Source organism: Aptenodytes forsteri, unplaced genomic scaffold (genome assembly GCF_000699145.1).
Source record: "Aptenodytes forsteri isolate BGI_AS27 unplaced genomic scaffold, ASM69914v1 Scaffold72, whole genome shotgun sequence".
Lineage (NCBI taxonomy): Eukaryota > Metazoa > Chordata > Aves > Sphenisciformes > Spheniscidae > Aptenodytes > Aptenodytes forsteri.
In genome coordinates, this window is record NW_008796193.1 from 3,762,494 (window position 1) to 3,781,331 (window position 18,838).

The 18,838-nt window shown below is 38.9% G+C and overlaps 1 protein-coding gene across 1 annotated transcript in view; it reads left to right on the forward strand.

The window, feature by feature from the left end:
- Window positions 1–6,024: 6,024 nt before the first annotated feature.
- Window positions 6,025–18,838, forward strand: part of FNDC3B (fibronectin type III domain containing 3B) — a gene marked incomplete at its 5' end in the record, with an annotated part of 118,472 nt that continues 105,658 nt past the window's right edge. Inside the window, 3 exons of the mRNA XM_009288120.1 lie at window positions 6,025–6,105; window positions 13,757–14,000; window positions 16,511–16,804. Coding sequence (XP_009286395.1) covers window positions 6,025–6,105; window positions 13,757–14,000; window positions 16,511–16,804 — 619 coding nt within the window. The remainder of the gene's footprint in view (window positions 6,106–13,756; window positions 14,001–16,510; window positions 16,805–18,838) is intronic.

Here is an 18,838-nt window from a genome sequence, read left to right on the forward strand (position 1 = left end):
AACATCAGTCAAACCCAGACTCTAGAATGGATATTATTGTAGGGCCTGTAGCTGTGAGATCCAACATTTACATGAATGTGTAAATCAAATATACATGATTTGCAGTTTAATGTTAATAATGATAATGCACCAAAACTCGGAGAGACCAATGTATTTTTTATAACTGTAATTGTTTTTTAAATGCTTACGACAAATTAACTTGATAATCCGGGATGGGGCGGAGGGTAAAGGACTGTAATATTTTGTGACTTCTAATGTAGTCACAGGATTTAGAAAGGATATTGAAAAAACACAAAGCAGTCATAGAAGTTGTAAAGGAGTTTAAGAAAAGCATTTTACCTACATCGAAAGTGCTTCAGTCTCTACTTTCAATCCCTGTGTTTGCACGTACAGGTTGAGGTAACTGTGTTCAATGGCTAAACCATGGAAGCAGAGGAGACTTCAGGCTGATACTTTTTTTGGATGTTTCATTTGCATTTAAGTAGTCATTTGATGCCAAATCCAAGATCATTTGAAATCCATGGAGCCATTTCTATTAAACTTGAGGGTTTTAGTAACGTTTTTGTACTACTCTTACAAGGTGAAGGAATTACTTCATACTACTGAACTGTGATCTGAATAGTACCTTTAAAGTAGGATGTAAAGTGGTCTGACACACTCGTGTTAGCTTGTGCTAACAAACACTTTTAGGCTGTGGCTGAAGGGCTAGGAAAAACGCTCGCCACACCTCTGCTGCAAAGGAAGACGAGTGGAAGAATCCAGGATGTTTTTTTGGTTTTGTTTTCCTTGTCATCACCTTGTTTGGTTCGTAAGCTGCTTTGAGAATAACCAAGTGGAGGGAGAAGACACGTGTGCCTGACAGCGACAGGGAGCCTGTTTGGACTTAATTCATTGAGGAAATTGTTCCGGAACAGCTGCTCATCCATGTGAAAATGCAAACCCTTGGGTCCCAGCCAAGGTCAGCAAGCCCTGGGTCACTAGTTTTAGAAAAGCAGGCCAATTTGCCCTTTAATTATCTTTCCTTTTCGTTCGGTCACACCTCTTGCTCCATAGAATTACTTCTTGAGAAGCGCCCTGTGTGAAAGATGTGATACCAGTTTTGTTGTGAATCAGAGGGAGGCATAATATTTTTTCATGGATTACTTATAACTGTTAAGCTTTATAAAATATAATGCGTTTACCTGGCTGGATTTAATTTTCTACTTAGCTAGTGCAGTAGGTTCTTGTTATTAAAATGTACAGGATTCTTAAATTTCGAAGCAAAGTGCCCAAATCACTAAATTTCATATTGTTTCTCTGCAAATGTAGGTACTATGGTGTGAAATGGTAAGTCTGTATGTGTTAGCTAGAAACAGAGCTGAGAAATTCCTGAACTTCAGAGAGTTTTCAGTAACTGGTCTCCGAATGGGAACTTTTTAACGAAGCCTGGTAGGGTTTGCTCTTAGTAATAAGCTGTACAAAATGGTTAGTAGAAACACGGAGTAAAACATATGCCTATGTGCTGGAGCTGGATGTGAAAAATATTCTACAGTGGACATAAGTTAGTAATGAAGAGAGAAAAGCAATGCTCTATAAGCACTAAGGAAAGGAAAATAGTGTAGGAAAATTACTTCTTTGCCCTATAATGCTATGTGGAAAGAGAGAAATAGGAATGATGCATTGCTATAGCTGGAGGAACTGAAATGCCGGATTTTGGCTTCTATAATTTAAGGAAAAAACCTAATTAAAAGAAAGCAATCTTTAATGCATACATAAAAGGTCACGCAGGAACAAGAAGAAAGCATACTTATTCCAAAACTGGCTTTATACAAGAATTTTGAAAGTGTCATGGATTGCAATTGAGGCTATAATTAGCCTTGAAAACCTTGGGACAGAAGTTTCTCAAGTAGATTGTGACATTCCTGAAGGAATAAAAATGGCTAGAAGAACTACAAATCTCTGTGACAGAAGCATCCTCTTGGCAGGGGAAGTGAGAGACAGAGATGGGAGACTTGCTTTAATCTGCAGCTTCACACAATAAACCATGATACAAGAAGGAATAGAATAATTGTTGTTATTTTTGTTAGACTACGTGTGCACATGTTTTTTAAAAAGGCAATAGATTTGCAAAACCTTTTTGGTCAGCTAAAATGGTTAAAATAATTAGCTTCCACACCATCAGAGGCGTGACAGAGCAGCACAAAAGAGGGACCATGTGGCTTGGAAGAGGAGGACAGGCTCTTACTGGGGTGTCAAGCTGTTAACTAGCTCTGCCACAATATGAGACTGAGTTGCTTCTTTTATTGTCCCTTAATTATTAACATGTGTTAGAAATATGAAAACTTTGTGCTCTTGCAGCTAGGGACAAGTGTGGTTTGTCACCTGCCTGGCTGATGGACTTCGGTGCCTTCAGCCTGGTGGCTCCTCTGCTTTTCCTCTTATTTCAGCGGAGGGGGATTCATTACCCTGCACCTGCATTTTGGATGGAGCCAGCCCCAGCATTCTGGGGCAGCCCTCCAGAAGCTGATGGAGGTGCTCTGTATTTACGGTGTTGGAGCTCGGGGTGGAATTTGGCCTCTTGCTTTGTCAGCAGAGGTGGCCAAAGCTCTTCTGGCTTGGTTTCATTATGAACTCAGGAGACAGCCTTGGTCTGTTAACAGGTTTGAAAAGTATTAAAGCGAGCTCATTTCAGCATACAGCATCCATGTTAGAATGGACTGACTTTTTCTCATTTTAATTAAATTTTGTATTGAACCATGAGCTTCAATTAAAACTTGCAAGATTCTAATTCCCTAGAGGACACATTACTTACATCCATCCTGTGGTTACAAGCAACTGAGGAACATCGTTCTCTAAATGTCTACTTTTTAACAGTTCAAAAACATTTGACACAACTAAACAGGATTAAAAAAACTCAACAAAACCCTCCACCCAAAAGGTATGGTTTTGTTTTAGTGTTAATTGGGGAATGGTTTCACTGCAAGAACAGTCTTTAATAATTCTTGGGACTCATCGTGCTGTAGAGGTGGGGTCTGTATTTTACTTCTGCTTGAAGTTGTTTTGATACCGTTGATGAGAGAGATGAAATAATGTATGCTAAAGTAATTTGGCTAGCCTTGAAATCAAAGTGCTGGAAACAAAATCTAGCTGCAAATCATTAGGCTGTCATTCTTTTAAAACCTTTTATCCAAATGACTTTAACAGTTTGTGGGTCATACACAAGGTTAAGAATCATCTTGCACAGTGCACGTTTTGATGATAAAACACAGTATTATTTTTTTTTTTATTTGGAATGGAATGTTACAGTCAACAGTATCAGTATGGGATTTTGATTTCTTCCTGCAAGTAGATCGCTACTCCATGTGAGCAATTGGCACAAGGTTTAGAAGGACAGATATGAGGCATGCTGAGTGAAGTGTTTCTCATTTGTTGTATAGAGACTATCTGGTCTGTATGTAGAAACTCCAAAACTGTTCCATTTTTAAATTTATTTCCAAGTCAGAGTACCTATTTTTGAGATACAGTCGTATTGGCCCTAGCCAGTCTAAGTAGATAGCATTTTGGTGGGGGGCTGAAACAGGTTAAACATTAAAGCTTTGTTCTATTAAGCAACATTTACGTGTAACATTTAAATTATTGTCTACTTAAATGGTGGGCTCAGGATTTTTGATTTTATAACGACTTTTTTTCTCGCAGTTTTTCAGGTTTGAGAAATCACTGACAAGGAATGAGTCGCATAACAATGTTAACTATTCATTTTGCCTAATCTCAGGCATGTTCCATCCTGAAGAACTGAACAACATTTGATAATCCAGTGCGGATTGAATCCCCCAAAAAGTATCATTGTGTGTTTACCGGTATTGGCAGTTACGTATAGATATACTGTCCAACTTACTGTGGAGTGAAACTTGGCAGTGTATATAGACCCAAGTAGATTCAGAGAGAAATAAAAAACCATATTCCTCAAAAGAAATCTGCAGAGATTTTTTTGATAGGGAAAACACATTTACTCAATTTTTCTGTAAAGTTCCTTCTGAACCAATTGTCACTTCATATTTTTGATGGGTTTAAATAGAGCCATTTAGATGCAACTCCCTCCCAATAATTGCTTATTGTTCATGCTGAATATTTTTTCCATTCACACTAAAATTGTTGACTAACTGGGCAGGCAAATAATGTTGAAAGGGCTATAGAGTAAGGTGCGGGGGGAACCCATATGAGCTGAATAAGAAGGAGAAGTAATAATGACTTTTTTTTCTTACTGGGTTTAAATAGAGCCATTTAGATGCAACTCCCTCCCAATAATTGCTTATTGTTCATGCTGAATATTTTTTCCATTCACACTAAAATTGTTGACTAACTGGGCAGGCAAATAATGTTGAAAGGGCTATAGAGTAAGGTGCGGGGGGAACCCATATGAGCTGAATAAGAAGGAGAAGTAATAATGACTTTTTTTTCTTACTAGAGCTGTAGTATAGGTAAAGTTCCCTACATAGTTAAGTATAGGGAAGTATGAAGAGCAGCAGAACCACACACTTAAAATGACTTCTTTTAGTTTAAACTTCGGAGTTTCCATATGCTTAGTACACTTGATGATAAATTACCATATTTCAAATCTAGATGTGACTAGTAAAAACCAAATGTGCTGATTAGACTATAAATAACCGGATAGAGAAAACGAACCAACATCAGAGGAGATACGAATAACTCGGATGGATTCCTGTGTGTAAGTTGGATTTTGAGAGGTTGGGAAGTCCTGCTTACTGTACGATAAGCAGCCTGAGGAATATAAAAATGTAGATGGACAGGGACTTTTTGATAATTTAAGACGGACTGGTTTTGCTGATATCAGACAACAGACTGTGGCTCAACTTTGTTGTTGGGGGTTTCATTAGATTTGTCTAAACTTTAGGAGCAGTCACTCCTAAAGGCCATTACATCCCATCTGTGCTTGAAGTCTTTCATATGTTTTAGTGTTTAGCTTTCTTACCTGGAATGTGATACGGTTTGGAGATGTTAGATGGCTTCTCCATCAGAGAAGGTTATAAAGTTATCTTTTGTATTGTTAGTCAAAGCTAAAATTCAATTCGCAATAACAAGGAGTAGAGTTCTCTCTGAGCTCTTCTCAAGAGTTTGACCATGACTATTTTCTTAGCCCATGGCAAATGGGCTAACTAACAGGTTGGTGTAAATGTTTTAATATGTAATAAGGAAGTAATGAAATTAATTTTTCTTTTTCAAAGTCGTAAACTCTCATTGCAAACATCTGTCTGATGTTTGGGGGGTTCATTTTTTTGACTGCTTTGTGTGATGTTTCCGATTTTAATGGCTGAATCAATGAGCAGTTGAGCCAACTATTTCCATTTTATCTAGATGCTTTCTTTTAGCTGTGAGACTGTTTGCAAAAGTTGAATGGTTATGGCACTTGCTTTGTTATACTTGTACTCAGTGCCTCAAAATGGACCTTGCATGTTCAGGGCTGGATTTCGGAGTGGAAACCATAAGCTTCTTGCTTGTATAACCACATTCCAAGGTTAGTCTGAATAGCTGAGATAATGAATTTGGTCTTTGTGCATTCTTAAATAGATAGATAGTTTTTCACATATGTGGGGTTTTTTTGCTACAATTGGACGCTTTCCTTGGGAGCTGCCTAATTCCAGGCTGCACAGTTTCTGCTTTGTTCTCTGCTCCCATGTCTTTGACAAGAATAACTTAACCAGATTTCAATACAGGAATTGTGGGCTGCTAAAGGTCATATTGTGTTACTGCTTAATGCTGTATAAGTTGATCAGTGGGTAATATAAAGTCTATGTTTTAGCTGTTCTATGATGAAAATATTATTTTAATGGAATATATGGTAAAGTCATTGAACAATGATCTTATTCTCAGAATGATGGCACAAGGCATTTTCCATATACCAGAAATTAGTGGAGCTGCTCATTTTGTTATTGCAGGCTTCAAAAATAAAGCTATTTTTAGCCTTTTCTAAGCAATTGTGCAATTTTTTTTAACTGAAAGAACTAATATCTTATTTCTCTTTTTCTGTTAGGACCAGCAGAGGTTCCCATGATGTCACCCAATGGATCCATTCCCCCTATTCATGTGCCTCCCGGTTATATCTCACAGGTATGCTTCTTGAAGAATTGAAATGTATATAAAAGCAATAGCATTGATCCATATAGAGAAGTCTACTTGGTTGAAGCTTAATTTAGAAATATTAATGAAAATGGTAATACACATTTTCATACTCCTTTACTGACAGTACACACACGTTTGCACAAGTGAGCATGCATGTGCACCTTCACACACTGATATGTATACCAGTTTGTAGGGGTTTTTTAACACTAGCAAAAGCTGTGCATACAGATTGAGCATCTCCCTTTGTGAGAGGGAGAGAAGTCCACGTTGTTAGATGATGCCTTAAGTTCCACTGTGACAGTCAGAAGGGGTAGGAGACTGGTGGAATTGGGAGAAGGAGCCACTGTAGCTATAAAATATGCTTTTGATCCTCAGTATCTTCCCAGAAGAAATCCTGCAGCATATCAAGAACTGGGGTTTTGTTTTGTTTTCAAGAATAAATGTGATTTAATTATCTATTTATGGAAAAAATGGAAAAAGCTTTTCACAAAGCTGTTAGGTTTTGGAACTCTTGAACAGCTACTGCTCTTCTGTGTAAATAACCACTAAGATTATCAGATTGTTAGTGTTCCTTCCATCTTCTGCAAAGCTTAGACTCTTTCTGAAGTAAGGAAGAAAAAAAGAAAAAGGAAAAAAAAGAAAGGTTGATGTAAGGCAGAATAGCTGTGAACAATACAATAAATCCAGTAATTTCACCACTTTCATTGAGACCTGGGCTGGACTGAAAGCTTCATTAAAAGTATACAAAGTATTTCAAATATCCTTGATGAACAGCATAAGAACTCTTGATGCATATATTTTGGCATCTTGTTAAGCAGGAAATAGATGATGTCCTGGAATCCCTTCCCCTCCCCAGGAAACATGTGAGCCTGTGTAATTCTAAAAAATTGTGGATGGCGTCATGCTTAAATCCCACAAAATACTGCAATCGCTCTGTGGTATTTTAACTTCTGAACAGAGTGAAAACATGCCTCAAGTACTGGGGACATTGTTAGCTAGGCGAGGAGAGAGGGCACGGCAGGGTGGTCCAGCTTCCTCCTTTTCCTCAAGCATCCCAAGGTGGATGGTTGGGATGCGCTTTGAGAGAGCATTTGCAGTGCTGTTTAATATTCTTCATGTGCTCACCTAATTTAATAAACTGACCCATACCACGCAGAGGAATTTTTTAAAGATTTACTCCTTCTTTGAAATAACTTTAACACCTTTTTATTATTAAAATATTTATACTTCTCAGCCCCTGTACTGAGAAGTACAGTTCCTCTTTAATGCTTTTTGTGGGGCACCATAGTAATTCCACTAAAGAAGCCTTTAAGTAGCTTCTTAACAAAAAAAAAACCCACAAACTAAAACCCAAACCCAAAACCCTCTTCTGAAGAAATTTTTCCAAGGAGCTGGAAATACGTTGTAAAGTTTTAGGGGAAAACTCTGTATTCAGTGCTTTTCGGCAGCAGAATTTGTGTTCTGCTGTGTGACGAGCGAGCCTCTTGCCTTTCAGGCTGCTTCATATTAATTAGTAGTTGGAAGTGTGTAGTAATCAAATTAGTTCTTACTGTAATAAATGTCCCTGCCTTATGTGCTCTTGCTTTTGTCTGTTGTCTCATAGTTAAAAACTCTTACTTTATGATAAACAGTGAGAACACAACTTAAATTTAGAATGGCAAGGGAAAGGCCATAAAGCAAATTAATGCATTCTGAGATATGAAAAAACATATTTGCTTTTTTGTTTGATTTGTCCCCAAAGTGTACACCTAAGAGTCAGGCAGAAAGCAGATACCTCTGCGGAGAAGTAACGGTGGCTATTAAAAAAGGCATGAAATCTTTTTTCCATTTTGTTATGCCAAGCCTGTTGGAGCTGTGAGTATTAGCCTTAAATATTACATTAGTTATCTAGCGATCGCAACCCTGGATTAAAATGATGCTTCGTTACCTCTTTGGTATTGTGAAAATGATCAGCAAAAAATTGACAGGAGGTTGCGTGCCCTGCAAGATCAGCTCCAGTGGAAGCAGAGGAAAAGTAGTTAGACGCTGTTTCTAGTCTTCAAGGACCATATTAGTAGTCGTGACTAGCAGCTGGGTTTGTTGATGTTAAGGAGATGTTCCCAATGATGAGGCTTAGCCAGGGTCGGAAAAAATCCAGGGAAATAATAGAAAACAAATACACACCACCAGTTCAGATCTTTCATGCTATGGTTTTACTTTCAAAGACTGGTTCAATACAGCCAGTTATTTTGCATTTTCTTTTCAAAGAAGTTCATATCATGGCAGATATGAACTATCAGATCAGAGTTCATGTCTCCGCAATTCTTTGTTGGTTAAGGGTTAGTTAAATATAAAAGAGAAAAAAAGTTCCTTGCTGTGCTCTTGGTGGACAATATTGCTATTGTGAAAGTTAGTTGTGGAAGGTGGCATGGTAGAGAAATTTATATTAAATGCTTGCGAAGTCAACAGTTTTGGTTGCAACTGTTGGACGTTGAAGGAGAAGAAGGGAGCAGCTCCTACGACTTGTCAGGAGCCGGTCACAAGCTGTTAATGCCCATTCCAGTTCTGAGCTGTGGATTGAGCTGCTTCCCTGCCACGAGTCCCGCGGAGCAGGCTGGGACCATGCCCTCTGCTGGGATGGCCACCAGAGGCTATGTGCCCTTGGGGTCTGTGGCCCAATGCCTCCTCCTGGCTCCCAGAGCACTCTGGCTCCCTGGTGTCAGCATAATCTGAAGATTAAAGGTCATGATTTGGGTGCCAAGCTATTAAATTTGGGGGCATCCTCATGGGTTGTTTTTTCTGCTTGTCATAGTGTATGTTTGGGAGGAGGGAAAGGAGGATTTGGGGTGTTCTTATGAGAAGAACTAGAACAATGGAAATATCAAAAAGCACGGTCATGAACTTGTTTGCTTAGGGCTATTGGCTGAGGACTGCTCTCTCTGAAATAAATCTGGAGTGATTCCACTGGAATTTAAGGAATTACTCATGTGTAGTTGGACGTGAAAATTTGGCATGAAACTTCACTTTTGATTTTATTTACAGAGTTGTTAATATGTGGTCTCTGCCACAGATATTTTAAGGCTAAAGGACTGATTTACTGGTTGGAGCATGAAGTATGCATAGAGCTAATAAGACTCCTTTTGTCAGGAGGTAACGTTGGGGTCATGTAGTCTGAACTATGCAACTCAAGCCATGGTCCTGCAGTTCAGTATTCCTGCATCAAGCACATAGCATTTGACAGAATTAGAGTGTAACTTCTAGAAAGAGGAAAATCTTTAAATGACACTTAAAGTGGTAGAAAATCCATCACATCCTTGGGAATCAGGATTTTGGTCTTGGGTACATCCTCTATCCTAAGAGAGGTGTTCTCCAAAGTCATGCTTGGCTAGCATAAGCTTTTAGCCACAGACTCTGTTTTTGTATGGCTTACTGGTCACAGAGCTTCTCTGTGTGTTTTGTAGACTGTGATCGATTGAGTCATCCTTTAACAGGATGATCCTCCCCAATGCTCTGAACACAAGGAAGGTTATACAGATCTCACACTCACATGAAGCAAGCCATAAAAGGACGATCCTTTTAAGTTCGTGAGCGTTGGTCCTGAAGATCTGTATCATTCTAGATTTGAAATACCGCAACGTTCTTGCCAGCATTATAGATGTTCATCTGTCTATTTTCCAGGTTCAAGGTACAGATTTAGTCTGGTGTTTGTACGTGATGGACGGCAAAGATAGTGATGCAAACTTGCCAGGGCTGGTATGAACTTGGATTGGCATCCTTAATAAATCAAGTGAATAAATAAAATGTTGACATCCAAGTTCCTTGCGGATGAGCTCATTCTGTACTGTTTTCTGGTACAGATTGATTTATGAATGAAGTTTCAAATTAGTTTATGAAATTCCCAAAGTATTGGTCGTGGTCCACCCAGTGGCCATGCTCCAGATGTCTTTGCTGAATCTAGCATGCTAAGTTTAAGTGAAAGAAGAAAAATTTTTTGAAAGCAAATGGAAATTAATTCCATATTACCATATTGTACCCATTTAGTAAACGTGTGTGTGTTACGGAATAAGAGTGATTGTATTCCTTTAACTGGAACTCACAAAATATAGGTACAGTTTACCTGTGCAAAATTAACATGCATGTCTTTTTCCCAGGGGTGTAGTATTAAATTTCAGTGGAGAAAAATAAGAGAACATGGAGTAGTGATGTACTTTGAATATGTGAATTATCTCTAGTTAGATTGAGTTTTCATTACTACAGTAATATCTTTAATGTAAAACAAACAACATTTAAAATGGTATTCTCAAAATGTGGCAACCGATGGGGGAGGCAATTTTATTGTGTATGAGTAATGTTCATCCAGATTCTCCTGAAACATCATCTATCTACCTCACTCAGCAATTAAGCTCCCTAAAATATGGAAAAAAACACAGAACTATGCTATAATAATATTGTTATTGAGGCAGCATGCCAATTACACCAGCAAGCACAAAAAATAACAGCAAAAGACGATTTACCTAGTAACTGTTTGAAAAACACAAAATAATGAAAGTTTATCTCTAGGTGCCAAATGACCAGAGATACTTGTTTTCTGTAAGTATAAACTGCTAAAATTAGTAATAGCAATTACTTTTAATACTCCAGTTGCATCTAGAGACCTCAACAGGGTTTAGGGTTTCATCGCTTCTGGGCACTGAAGTAGAGACAATTTAGCAGGCAGTGTGTTTCCTGATGAATTTATGATCTTCATGACAAACGGTTTTAAGCAGATACAAAGAATTGCGGATTTCTTCTTTAAATAGCGAAGTTTAACCTCTCTGCTAAGTTACACGATTTACATTAATGGATCAAAACTAATTTCCTCTGTCTGATGAAATGAAAGAGTGTCATCTCCCAGAATGGCACTACTATATCTACCCACTGCAAGTTTTACAAATCAAGATAATAACTGTAAATATTTACAGTCTTAACCTGTGCTGGTTTTATAGCTACTTAATGCATATAATATATAATACATTGGATTACCAATTTTATGATCTGTTAAGGACAGAGTATCATATTTAAAGATTGTATGTGCAGCTTCAGAAATTTACTTAGAAATCTGTAATTCCTAGTTTAGTGAGAAAATGCCCTGTAGCATAGGGAAATAAAGTATTTTTTTGCAAGGTCCCCTGTGTTTCTGCATTCATTTGGAACATGTGCAAATGAAGTAACAGTATTTGTCAGCATTTGTGGCCTGGAAGGAAACAAATAAAATATATTAATATTAGTCTCTTAGCTTTTTGACGGAAGTCATTTGGAAGGCTGGCTCATCCCCTGATCTCTGGCTTTTCTCACTACTGATGGTATTTTATAGTTTCATCTAGCAGGATAATTTCATCAAAAAAGTCTTTGAAGGAACTCTGAGCTTTCCTCCCGGCTCTCTAGAAGATAGTTCAGGAAGAGAAATCCTAATAATTTTAAATATCTGTTTACATTGCGTGCTGCTACAGAGTACAAGCTTTCTGTCTAAATCTGTTATTTAACATATTCATCTTTCACTAGGGCACCAAATACACAGGTAGTCTGGTCTAGATGCACAAATAAGAGCTTATACCCACCTGGAAGACTAAAGTTGTCTTTGAGGCTTGGACTAGTTAAAGCCATAACAGAAACTTTTCACATCAAGATGTAGGAACTTGCTATCTCAAATTAGAGCATGATCCAAATCTGAGAGAGTTAAGTCCAGCATTTCTGTACACAGTCCTAAATAAGTAGTTCTGTTTATCAAATATGTGCTAAATGAACAAGGATTTTACCTGCGCTCCAAAACCTGGAGAAGAGGATCAGACCTGGCACCAGGATAAGAGATGCTGTGGAGGTTGAGTAGAACCAGTAGCAGAGATGGAAGGCCTGAAAATGCAGCAGTTACACTGATGTGATAGCCTAAATCTCTGAGGTTCAGCTGTCTTTTGAGGACTCCGTAAAGTCTTTGACATTTAAAGCTAGCAGATGACAAATTGCTAGCTGAGGTTGTAAATCTAGAGGTTAGGATCAGGTATATTAAGCTAAACAATTCCTATTCTGGTTACTCAGCATAGCAAGCAACACTTTTTTTTAATGTAAAACATCAATTACAAGTGAGTGAATTAACTTTCTATAGAAAATTTTCTTCTGTAGGAGGCCAACCAACCCACAGAAATTTTCCGTGTCCGTGGTCGCAGCCCGTAGCTAACAGGCGTAAATTCATATAACTTTAGGACACACAGCCTAGGGAAAGAACTGGGTCAGCTAATACTGGTTAAATTTTACCCTGTAATAACTTGTTCAGCTGATGCCTGAGGCACGGACTTGTGTTTGCTGGAGCATTACCACTCATGGCTGTGGGCATCGTCTCTTAGACAGGGCTCATCACTGCAGTGGAGTCAGCAGAAACAACTGTGTGCCCATGCCGTTGCTTCACTTCAGGGTATATCAGCATAAACAAATTTTTCTTTGTGGTTTGGGCTAAGACACTGTGATGTGACAAGAGTCACTGGAGTGTGGGGATCCGTAGCAGAGTCTTTTCTGCTGGTGCTGCTACGGGGGGTAGATAACTCCAGCTAATGGTGGTGGCAATCAGCTGAGAGTGACAGCATCTTATGGCAGGTGCCCTTGATGTACATCCACTTATCTCATACAACACATTCATCACATATATTATTCCATCTGTGTGTCATCAGTCAGTTTAGAAAAAAATCAGGTTTTTACCAGCCTGTTTGTATGAAACTAAATTATGCTTCCTTCATGCTTTTCTACCTTATGCACGTCAATGTACAGAATCAAAGGGATAGTAATTGTTCTTATGCGGCTGTATTTTTAAGTTCCAAAAATGGCAGAAGGTTTTTGAATAAGCTTCAAGAAAAGCTTGGATCCGAAGTCTGGACTGAAAATTGGCTGATTGACTGTTCTCCAGAAATATAGGTCTGGAAAAACTATAAGCTGAAAAACTTTTTTCAGCCTAAGCACATTTCCACCTTCCTACATCTGTTTTTACATGCTTTGACTTTGGCATTTGGGGCCAAGTTATGCATATTCCAGAGCTGATTTGCACGGACGTATAGACCAGCTCTGTAGCAGAAAAAACCTTCTGCCCTATGATTTGTCTTGAACAGATACCCATTGTGAACAGAGCAATTCTTCTGAAAATGTGTGTCAATAGAACGGGTTCCTGCAGAGTACCTGTCTCTGTGCACACATGCAGCCCCTCTGCAATAGCAGTGCCAGCTAATTTCCAGGTGGTACTAACTCCGTACTCACTCAGTGCTGTCAAAATCAGTGATAGAAATTTTATGGGCAGAATGTAAGGTTGGTCCCAATGGGTACTCTTATTTTGGTGCTTTGTGTTCCTTTTTCAATTGTTTTACTCCCTAAATACAGGTTATTTATTTTGTCTCTTACCCACATAGTTATCACGAGCAGCAGTAAGTCTCCCAGTGATTAGTGTGGCTATCTGAGTCTCCAGGAGAAGCCACATCACCACTATGATTACTTCTGCTGATATTAATTTTAGAAATGTGTTCATGAATAAACCTAAGGACCAACCATTTGCTGATGGGAGAACAAACTGTAAACAGTGCTGTTTTAAAAATATATTTGGTTCAGATGCTGCATAACGTGCTCATTTCCCTGCCTTCCCTTCCAGGTGATAGAAGACAATACCGGCGTTCGGAGGGTAGTGGTTACCCCCCAGTCTCCAGAGTGTTATCCTCCTAGCTATCCTTCGGCCATCTCTCCAACCCATCACTTACCTCCATACCTGACGCACCATCCCCATTTTATTCACAACTCTCATACAGCTTTTTATCCTCCTGTCACTGGACCTGGGGACATGCCACCACAGTTTTTCCCACAGCATCATCTTCCCCCTACAATATATGGAGAACAAGGTGAGCTGGAAGGAAGGTACTGGCATTTCACACCTGTGTTCAGCACGTTTTAAGGACTAGTGGAACCAAGAGCGGAAATTAATTGGAGAACTTGTAGAGTGGCTTTGCCCACATGGATGGAGCGTCCTTCATTAACATCCGGAGCAGGAAAGCGTCAGGAGGTGTAGCCATCCAGAGTGCAGCAATTTAGGACGATCCTGTGTTGCAACACTAGGTTGCAGAAACAAAATCAATTTTAACTTAATTTGTAAATAACAGTGGGAAAAAATGCCTCATCCCATGCTCCAGACTAGGGACATGAGTCATGCCGGTTGCTCTTGCTGCGTCACGATGCAGCGTTGTACAGAAAACCAAGAGACAAAATGTGTCAGTCCTGGCTTGGGAATGAGGATGGATATGGAGGGCTGGATCCGGGCGCGGCCTGCCGCAGTCATTTCCAGTGGGAAAAGCCGAATGCCACTTCCTGTCCGCTGTAATGTGCCTTTTGCCCCCCAGCCGTGGTTTTCCAAGAAATAACAGGCACTTTCTGATTGTTATTCTGGTTGAGACTGTGCAGCAAGTCACTGAAAAGCATTGTCCGATACCGAAGGGTAGCATGGCAACCCTAATCAGGCCATGAGTAAATAATTGCAAGAAAAGGAGTGAAAGGAGCATATTTCTGTCTGAACTCTGCCCTGTTGTGTCTCTGCCACCCTGGAGATAAGTCTTTGTGTAATCTGAAAGAGGGCGTTAACCAAAAAAGTAATTGTCAAAGCTACTTGAGATGTTTAGCATGGAAATCAGTTCAGGATTCATGGTTTTTCATTACTGCTGAACTACCTGAAGTTAAGACCCTTTCTAAAGAATATGCTTAAGCCGTATCACCAGAAGTGAGGTTCTGCTGGAGTGGGAAGGAAGAGGCAGAAAGAGAGAGGGGAGGTATCTACTGATGCTACCTCTTGAAGTTTCTGTTGACCCACAGACCTCATTTTCTAGTGAGGAATGGACCGTTACAGCTGACATTTAACTTCATTGTACTGGGGGGAGGAAGTAGGAAGCTCAGGAAACCAGCAGGATGGTGTAGCCGGCCAGATCCGTAGGGGAGGGACTTTTCTCTTGAAAAGGGAACAGGACAGTTCATCAGATTGCTTGACAAAGTCTTGCATGCAAACGTGGTAGTGCGCGAAGTGAACATAGAGCTGCTAGTTAAGTAGATGTTGAATATTTCTGTAGCCTGGAGATACCAAGAAGAAGATTCAACTTAAAAAAAAAAATAAAATAAAAAAAAAAAAATCCTTGGTTGCTTTACTGGAATGACCTATACCCGTAACACTGAAATAATTGAAGTGGTGCATATTGTCCTCATGAGCATTAATCTACTGTTTCCCATCTGCTGTACAATGGGTTATACTTTAAACAAAAATTGCATTTATTTGTAGCATGCTGTTTTTAGGCAGTTAGTTGCTGTGAGAATACAAATATGATCATGTAGCTAGATAAGGAAAGATGAAGGCCAAGACACAGTGAAATATCAAAGAAAGAAAATCTGGCTAGTTGAAACAACTTGGAAAATTATAATACAGTATACATGGCAATCTCAACTTACAAACAAGGCTTCCAACAGCTGGATAGGACGCTTGTTTGCTTCAGAGGTTTGTATGATAACTTCTGAATGGATGTAGAAAAAAAATGTGAAGAATATATCAAGTATCAATTTTTATTTTGCTAACAAAGGCAAAACTGTTGTTTTGGGCATGAATTTGTTCAAGCTTCAGACTCGAAGTGGAGCACAAAAAGGAGGTTTGAACTATAGGGAAAAGCAGAAAATATTCCGATTCCTGCAAGCTGACCTGCCTTAGGTTAGAGATAGTCATTCTTGGAGGGGGGAAGTGGGGACTGTATTTAATGAAGTATATCTGAAGTATGCATATGATATTTATGATATTTCTCAAGCTTTTTTCAGACAGTTTTACTTATCCAAAGCTTCCACTTCATGCCGTGCTTCTCTCCTTAGGCAGGCACAGTTGACACGATTGTAAAGTCTATATTTATACTGAGAAATTAAATTGCATGTAATCAGTGATGGCAGCCTGAAACCAGGGCATCTCAGCTTATTCTGTCCAGTCGGGCCCTGGGGGAAAAACTGCTAAATTGCTGTGAACTTAGGAAGGCTTTTTCCTAAATATCAGTCTCCCTGGATTTTTCCTTGAAATCTGTGTCCCCAAAACACAAAGGCTGAAAAGAAGGGGAAGAACTGTCACCCTAATTGCTGTATTTTACTTGTTCATATGTGCTCATCCAAAGAGTTATAAAGTCTCAAAGAGCAAATGAGCACACTTAATATAATACCAAAAATGGATCAGTCCTGCAGAAAAGCTTTTTTAAGAAAAAACCCCTTGGTTTGGTGTAAAACCCACCTCCAGGAAAATCTGGCATCGTTTCATTTAGGGATGGTCAGGAATTTGGTTTTCTGAAGAAAATTTAGTTATTTTGTTATTCTGAGTTAACGTGAGTGAATTCTTTCATTTCAGAAATCATACCACTATATGGGATGTCCAGCTATATTACCAGGGAAGATCAGTACAGCAAACCACAGCACAAAAAACTCAAAGACAGGCAGATTGATCGCCAAAACCGTCTGAATAGTCCTCCTTCATCCATCTACAAAAGCCATATAGGCAGCTGCACAACTGTATATAATGGTTATGCAAAGAGCCACAATGGAGCAAGCAGCGGAGGTGGCGGCGGCGGGGGGGCTCCAGCAGTAAAGAAACCGGAGCGCAGGGCAAGAAGCAGCCCAAAGTCAAATGAACAAGACCCACATGGTAAAGACAGTTTTATTTCTTTTTAATTCCTTTTTATTGCACCTTTCCGGCTTAACGACCGCCTGTATATGGATCTAGTAACTATGCCAAAAAACACTGCCACCCACACATAAAGACAGTGTTAATACAGTGTGAACTTAAATATAAATGTTGAGCTTGCTATACTATATTTGTTTTGTAAGATGAACCGGTTGCCTCCCCATCTTTCATGACTACTCCTTGGTAGATGCAGCATCATTCTCTTTTTATGTATTGGAAACCGAAATGCATTTTATGGTCAAGTTCTTGGTTTTATTTTGCTTTTCATACAGGCATCTTGGCACTTGACAAAAATCCTTACGGACAATTGAGCTATAACCAAAACCTGACTACTAGGTACCACTACTTTGCATCTCGTAGGTAAATGTAGTAAACTTATTAGAAAGCTTAGAGATGATTGCTGAAAAAAACAAGTTTGTTTACGTGAAAGTTCAATGGAAGTATGATTAGTTGAAATGGAAGAAATTTGAAAAGAAATTGCTTAATCTTAGCCATTGGAATTAGTGGTTAAATAAATCTGGCTACTTTTGGAATAATTTTCTTCAGTGTTTTCAGAGGCTTATCATTTAAAAAATTGAAACTTTACAATAAAACATTAGGTCATTCATCTAATCAAATCTCATTTATCACAAGCCATTCTGCAGATAGCCAGTTCTACCTAAATTTAACTCAATAACTTGTTATGAATCATTATACCTTTCAGCCTTTCTCTTCTCTGCTTGTCTTTTTACTGACAGCTACAACTGCAACTGGCTGAACAAACTGCTAGGTAGTAAGCAAGCTTATACCCGGCACTTCTAGGGTATTTATAATGTAGCGCACTTTGAAATCTCTCGTGTGAATTTATGCATACAACATAGGTTTTACTTTATCTGTGTGTTGTGTATATTTATTTGGCTGTGTACTTGTGAGATGCAACTGAAATAAATACTCATGAAAAGTAACTTAATCGATAGCTGAAGGGGGAAAAAATGCTGCTGGCATGGTAAGGAATGAGGATTTGTAGGTGTGCTTCGGGGTCTTTAGAATTAGCTATATTTGGGAATGCTTTAATCCAAGAAAATGAATCACTGCATTAGACTTCCTAATTATTTCTTGTCCATCAGCTTATACGACCTTTAATAGTCTTATTTATGTTTATCAAATTTTTTTTACTCTAGTCTGTGCTGGAATACATGAGGTATGTGGAAGCGCCTGTATGAAAGACCTGGAATAAAGTATAGTCTTAACAGCTAAACTGCAATATAGCTTCAGTGGGCACTGAGTCAGCCTGGATGATCACTTTTAAAATAATCTAGATTTAATTTAAAAATCTGTAGTTTAAGGGTTTCCTGCAACCTTTGTGTTTGTCTCATTTTTTCTCTTGGAGTAGTCTGCTGTGCTCCAGCAGAAGAGTGTGGTGAGCGCTCTTAAAATGCCAAGAAAATCAGTGAAGTCAGGGCTACGGCACGTCCAGTCTGTCAGCCAGAAAGCGTCTTAAAGCTGGGAACAGCAAATGATGGAGTCTTCCCCCAAACTGTGAAAAAGTCCGTAACAGGAGACCATGCAAATAAGCATCAGTTGTCCCACCTCCTGATAAATCCAACTCACTGAACAAAGCCCTAAAATAAGCTTCCACTTGATATTTATAAGCTTCTAATCATAGCTGCTGCTTTATATTTACCTTCTCTGTTTCTTCTTGAATTATTTGGGGATTTATTGATTGATACCTGACTAACATGGCCATACAGGTAATTGGGGTGAGAATTAAAAGCAATCTGGGAACAGCTGATAATTTTGATTCATGCTGCTAAGATGACAGTGTGTTTAGAATAGCCAAGAAAAAGAACGTGTCAGAAGCAACAAGCAGCAAAGCTGTTTAAACGTGCACTTTTTGTGGATGTGTATTGATTCAAGCCTGTTAATAGGTAAAAATTTGATGGTGCTGTGTGGCTGCTTCCAAAATTCCAGAATAGCCTGGAAAACAATTAAAAAAAAAAAAGATATATATATATA